The sequence below is a fragment of the Triticum aestivum genome, chromosome 7B (assembly GCF_018294505.1).
Source record: "Triticum aestivum cultivar Chinese Spring chromosome 7B, IWGSC CS RefSeq v2.1, whole genome shotgun sequence".
NCBI lineage: Eukaryota > Viridiplantae > Streptophyta > Magnoliopsida > Poales > Poaceae > Triticum > Triticum aestivum.
In genome coordinates, this window is record NC_057813.1 from 16,401,547 (window position 1) to 16,408,256 (window position 6,710).

General features: G+C 51.0%; 1 protein-coding gene across 1 annotated transcript; it reads left to right on the plus strand.

Annotated features, from left to right (window-relative positions):
• The first annotated feature begins 874 nt into the window (after nt 1-874).
• LOC123160661 (dirigent protein 1) lies at nt 875-1,662 on the plus strand. The gene has a single exon (XM_044578491.1). It carries the CDS (start codon nt 948-950, stop codon nt 1,449-1,451), a length of 504 nt encoding a protein of 167 aa, XP_044434426.1. The 5' UTR covers nt 875-947; the 3' UTR covers nt 1,452-1,662.
• Nucleotides 1,663-6,710: the final 5,048 nt, after the last annotated feature.

Genomic DNA, 6,710 nt, shown 5'->3' on the forward strand with positions numbered 1-6,710 from the left:
GACGACATGCTATCCAAGATGAAATCTACGGCGTCTGCTCTTCTCCGGCGCTCTTTACGGACGGCTTCCTGATTGCATCTTTTCGGTCTGTAGTTTAGGCTGGCCTGCGTGCCATGTGAGGCTGCTGGCCTTGTATTGCTACTTTAACTTCCTTGGTGTTTTAACTTGGTTGGGATGCTGGTTGATGGTGATGTACGCTGCCTGGTGGCTTTATCTATAAAGTCGGGCTCCTGCCTTTTCTCTAAAAAAAAGAACTCCGGTCTTGCACAACTTGACTGTATTTTCTGCTTTACTTATGAAACATGTTTGTTCAATCTCTCAAACCCGTGTTTCTTCTCCTACCAACTCCTGCATGTTTTGTTTCGTTGGATCAGTACATCAGTTACTCCCACTGCTGGTTTGGTTTGGGATTATTGGACATAGATAGTCGGGATTCTTCTTCTCCGGCGAGGTCCGGCATTGCTCCCAAAAAGTGGCCGACACGTGAAAAAATTTCAAGCACCTGAGAAATAGCAAAGCCGTTGAACATGTCATGTGTGCGAATGGATATAGGCGTTCCGCCGTGCCGGGAATCGATGGCACTGATGACTTTCAGTGTGTGACCGTGCCGGGATAGATCTAGATCTGCAGCTAGTGATGCACAGATCACACCACACCATGGAGGGACCATACATGTGCGCTTCATCGACAATGAAGGAACACAACATAAACGCAGTCCTGCTCGGAAGACGACGCATCAACTGCTGCTCTCAATACAAACAAACCAGACATGATCATTGAGAAATTATCATACAGACCATACACCTCAGCAACATTATCAACAATAGGCGAGCAATCAATTCCTCACATTTCTTGTTTGTGTATATATACAGTACATAAGGATCCAGTAGACTAATCAGAAGACATCACACAGACACACACTTGAGCCTTGAGCTAGCTCTCCTGTCATGGCTTCCGGCAGGCTCTGCTCCGTGCTGCTCGCCCTGCTGGTCGTCGTCCTGGCCACGCGGCCGGCGGCGGTGTCCGGAGCGTCGGCGCACCTGCACTTCTACATGCACGACGTGCTGACTGGCCCGGCGCCGACGGCGGTGCAGGTGATGGACGGGCCACGCAGCCACTTCGGCGACACGATCGTGATCGACGACGCGCTGACGGAGACCTCGTCGGCGACGTCGACGGGCGTGGGGCGCGCGCAGGGGCAGTACGTGTGGGCCTCGAGGGGGAACCCGGAGCTGCTGGTCACCATGGACGTGGTGCTCACGTCGGGCCCCTACGCGGGGTCCTCCGTGACGGTGGTGGGCCGGGACGACATCGGCGCGGCGGTGCAGGAGCTCTCGGTGGTCGGCGGCACCGGGCAGTTCAGGATGGCTACAGGGTACGTGCTGTGGAAGACCGTCCGGCTGGACCACCCCAACGCCGTCCTTGAGCTCGATGTCTTCGTCAACCCGTGACGGACCGCCATGAGCCATGACTGGATGTGCATGTTGATCTGTCCCACTTCTCCCCTACTATTTGCTCCGTCTATACGCATGCCTCCTCTGCTACAATAGTGTTGGATATGTACGTGCAAATGTTGTTCCTGAAATATGTAATATGTTGCCCGGCTTTGGTGATTGTGATCTAAATACACATTAGGTAAATGACAGTCAACTGAATTTCAAATTGGGGTGAGTCGATTTTCGAGAGTTCACTGGAGGGAAGGAAGGAGAAGAAAGGGACTCGTCGAAGGGCTACCCCATTATCTATCTCAGGGTTTAAGGTGGGGCGGTGGTGCGGCGATGGTGGGGTTTCGTCGAGAAAAAACTCGACGCGGGGGGCCTACAGGGATATGGCCGGGGGCGGCGGAAGACCGGCGGTTAGGGCGTTCAGGGGAGGGCGGGGCGGCGAAGCGGTCACGGGAGTGCCGCGGGCCGCGGGTGGCGGGGGGTTTGGCCGGCGGCCATGCGGTGGTTTGGGAAAAAGGAAGAAGAAGGCCTGTGCGCCGTTGGATTTCATCGTATGGTTGAAAATGTTCGACTAACCCGAATTTGAAAGTCAAGCGACCTACGTCTAGCCACGCCCATCTAAATAGCGGCAATGCTACATCAACGGACTCTTACATGCGTTTTACGGGGTGAATTTGAGTTGGCCAAGTGTGATTGGACAAAGGAGAGGGCGGGGCCCCACCACCCTGAAAATCAGGGGGGTAAAGTTTAGTTGAAAGGAAGGGTCTGTAAAAGCCCCGTATTAGGCCCCTCGATGTAGCATTTTTGTCTAAATATACTCCGTTTCGATCTGTTGAGAACTGGTGAATAATCGAATCATTTTGTACTAGTAAAATATGCAGCAGTTGTGCCCACGGAGTAGAGTGGAATTGTTCTCGCTTCCGAAATATGCGCACATGTGCTAGTAAAATATGCAGCCGTTGCTTCCTTCGGTGCCAAACACGTCTACTCTTGCAAAAAAATAATAATAAAAACAGACAAGTGATACACACTGCTTTGCTGCTGGAACCAACTCGCGTCGAAACGCGCGAGGCAGCCAAGAAACGTTCTCAAATGATCTCATTTCAGACGTCGTCGTCATCACACGTACTACTGGTTTGGCTGCTTGACCCATGACTCCATCAGACAGGTCGAGTCCCCGCATGGCGCCATATCCTCCTTGCATCTTCATCTTCCTGCACCTACACTTTCTTGGCTGCCAAGCCAGCCAGCTCCTTCTTCCTTCCTGCCTTCCTCCACCACCAAGAGCTCTAGGAGTACAAATACTGAGGAGATCGATATGGATCCTCAAGTCTTCCCAGCAACAACCAACCAGTCTGTTCTTCACTCTGCGCGCAACTAGCTAGCGTCTGCAGCAGAAGCCCGGGAGGGAAATAATGGTGTACGAGGCAGTGGAGGCCATTGCTCTGAGGAGCCAGGTTCAGAGAAGAAACATCAGTGCGAGAAGCCATGAGCATCAGGTGAAGACCAGAGAGAATGAGCTCATATGGGGCATTATTCTCTGGATCGTCAGGAAGGTTTGCCTGGCCGTCTAGGCCATGCCACGTACTGAAGATCGGAGTGTAACCGTTGAGCTGTGCTACATCCACGTAATCTTACGTGAGTTTATGTGCTGAATATGAGGTGGCAACGTTTAATTGGGCTTAATGAGGTGCGGGGCCCACCCTGAAAATCAGGGGGGATGTTTAGTACGTGGGGAAGGAAGGTTTCGTAACTTCACGTAATAGTTTATTTATACGTAGGTTTAGCATTTTCGATAACAGTTGAAGGTGGATTTTTTATTTTTTGCTTCGAGCAGAGATCTTACGTAACGTCGTGTGTTTTTATGTAGTACTGGAGTACCGTCTTGTTCAGCCAGCGCAGGGAAGTGTATATCACTTGTAGAGTTGTGGTTAGTAGGAACAGTTCATCAAGGTCATGTAAAATCAGTGGCCAAGAACTCCGGTCTTGCCCAACTTGTGGAGTTGTGGTTTGTTTTTTATGCTTTACTTTTTTTATATAAAGGGAGCTTTTATTAACTAAAAATATAGTATCAAGGATGCAAAGCATGACTTATATTATGTTAGGACGCGTTTGGTAGCCCGCATATACCCCAGCCAGGCCCGTGCGGGAAGAAAATGGCCTGTTTGATTACCCGCATTCACTGTTGGGGCCTGCATAGCACGGACATTAAAGCACCTCTGGGCCTGCATCCAGAGGAATGCTCAAATCGGCCATTTTTGTGGAGCCGGACCCGAGCGGTGCAACCCTATACACATGGGCATTGGCGGTTGCACGCATGGATGCGTTCCTGAGAAGTCATGTTGTTTCCAGACGCGTCGTCATAAATTACCCTCACCACTTTCTCCCCTCTTCCCCACTCACACCGGCGGCGGCGACCACCGGAGCAACAGCAGGACGATCCAAGACGGCGGCTACCACTGGAGCGCATCGGCCCTGGCAGTAAGTCCTCGCCCTCTTTGTAGATTTACTGCTTTAGACTCGGACTAGATTAGATTTGAGCACTCGATTGGAGAATTAGGGAGGGGAATGAACAAATCGGGGGTGGAGGATTGGATTAAAGCACTGCCATGGATCGATTCTGCACAGACGACTTCTATAGGTCATTTGTCGATTACATCGAGGTTGGGGATTGGGGCACAAACTTTCTTGTCTAGCCTCGGTGATCCTGGAGTCACGCCAAGCGACGGAGGGGCGTGGACATCTTCTTTTCTTCCTAATCGTCTTCGTCGTCATCATCTTCGTCGAGACGATGGGTCTTGCACGGTCCAGCCGTTGCCCTGGCCACCGTCTGCACCTTGTCGTTGTCGGTCTCCGGTGAGCCGAACGTCGTACTCCAGTACACCACGACACACCGGTGTTGAGGCGCCTTGTACTTCCTGTACTTGTCCCGTCTTGCCCTCTGTCCAGCGTCGCCGGAGTCTGCCTGATTCATGGCCCGGCACAGGATGTTCGCTGACATTGCGCCCTAGGCTGGGTCCGGAATCAGTGTCTCCAACTCGTCCAACATAGCCTTCTTCATCACAGTGTCGACCTCCTTGTGCATGTCATCGATGCTGCTGAAGTTCGAGCACACTTTCATGGTGTGCTCGAAGTTCTTGGGGTCACCGAGCGAGCACCCAAGGAAGAAGGCCCTCTATTCAATGCCTAGGGGAAAGGGTTGGGGTTGGAGTTCGAGCTCATGGCGGGGGAGAGGTGGTGAAATAGAGAGGTGGAAGAAGAGAACAGAGGGGCTTTGAGTGCGGTGATGGGTTAGTAGGGTGGGTCAATATAGGAGAGTTAGGCCGATATGAATGAATGGCGGGCATTAAACTGCGTGTTGTTAATAATGTAGGTGGACAAGGCAAAGGAGGTTGTGCCACCATTGGAGAAGGGCAAGGGGGTCGTGCCACCATTGGTGGAAGTGCCAGTGCAAGAACACCCAAGCATGGGCACTACCATGAGGAGTTCGGGCCAAGCCACTTCTGCAAAGTTATCCTTGGTCCAAAGCTAGAGAGTATGCCAATGCCTCTGGTGAAGGAAATATGCCCTAGAGGCAATAATAAAGTTATTATTTATTTCCTTATTTCATGATAAATGTTTATTATTCATGCTAGAATTGTATTAACCGGAAACATAATACATGTGTGAATACATAGACAAACATAGTGTCACTAGTATGCCTCTACTTGACTAGCTCGTTTATCAGAGATGGTTATGTTTCCTAGCCATGGACAAAAGAGTTGTCATTTGATTAACGAGATCACATCATTAGGAGAATGATGTGATTGACTTGACCCATTCCGTTAGCTTAGCACTTGATCGTTTAGTATGTTGCTATTGCTTTCTTCATGACTTATACATGTTCCTGTAACTATGAGATTATGCAACTCCCGTTTACCGGAGGAACACTTTGGGTACTACCAAACGTCACAACGTAACTGGGTGATTATAAAGGAGTACTACATGTGTCTCCGAAGGTACATGTTGAGTTGGCGTATTTTGAGATTAGGTTTTGTCACTCCGATTGTCGGAGAGGTATCTCTGGGCCCTCTCGGTAATGCACATCATTATAAGCCTTGCAAGCAATGTGACCAATGATTTGGTTACGGGATGATGCATTACAGAACGAGTAAAGAGACTTGCCGGTGACGAGATTGAACTAGGTATTGGATACCGACGATCGAATCTCGGGCAAGTAACATACCGATGACAAAGGGAACAACGTATGTTGTTATGCGGTTTGACCGATAAAGATCTTCGTAGAATATGTAGGAGCCAATATGGGCATCCAGGTCCCGCTATTGGTTATTGCCCGAGAATAGTTCTAGGTCATGTCTACATAGTTCTCGAACCCGTAGGGTCCGCACGCTTAAGGTTTCGATGACAGTTATATTATGAGTTTATGAGTTTTGATGTACCGAAGGAGTTCGGAGTCCCGGATGAGATCGGGGACATGACGAGGAGTCTCGAAATGGTCGAGACGTAAAGATCAATATATTGGACGACTATATTCTGAGTTCGGAAAGGTTCCGAGTGATTCGGGTATTTTTCAGAGTACCGGAGAGTTACGGGAATTCGCCGGGGAGAAGTATTGGGCCTAATTGGGCCCTGCGGGAAAGAGAGAGGGGCTGCCTAGGGCAGGCCGCGCGCCCCCCCATGGCCTAGTCCGAATTGGACTAGGGGGAGGGGCCGCACCCCCTCCTTCCTTCCCTTCTCTCTTCCCCTTCCTTGTCTCCTACTCCTAATACATGGAAGGACTCCTAGTTGGACTAGGAAAGAAGGAATCCTACTCCCAGTGGGAGTAGGACTCCCTTGGCGCGCCCTCCTCCTAGGGCCGGCCTCCTCCTCCCTTGCTCCTTTATATACGGGGGTAGGGGGCACCCCATGCACACACAAGTTGATCTACGGATCGTTCCTTAGTCGTGTGCGGTGCCCCCTTCCACCATATTCCACCTCGGTCATATCGTCGCGAAGCTTAGGCGAAGCCCCGCGCCGATAGAACATCAAGATCGTCACCATGCCGTCGTGCTGACGGAACTCTCCCTCGACACTCGGCTGGATCGGAGTTCGAGGGACGTCATCGAGCTGAACGTGTGCTGAACTCGGAGGCTCCATACGTTCGGTGCTTGGATCGGTCGATCGTGAAGACGTACGACTACATCAACCGCGTTGTGCTAACGCTTCCGCTTACGGTCTACGAGGGTACGTGGACATACACTCTCCCCTCTCGTTGCTATATCATCA

Coding starts and splice junctions, on each gene's coding strand:
- LOC123160661 (XM_044578491.1), top strand. CDS start 948: ATGGCTTCCGGCAGGCTCTGCTCCGTGCTGCTCGCCCTGCTGGTCGTC.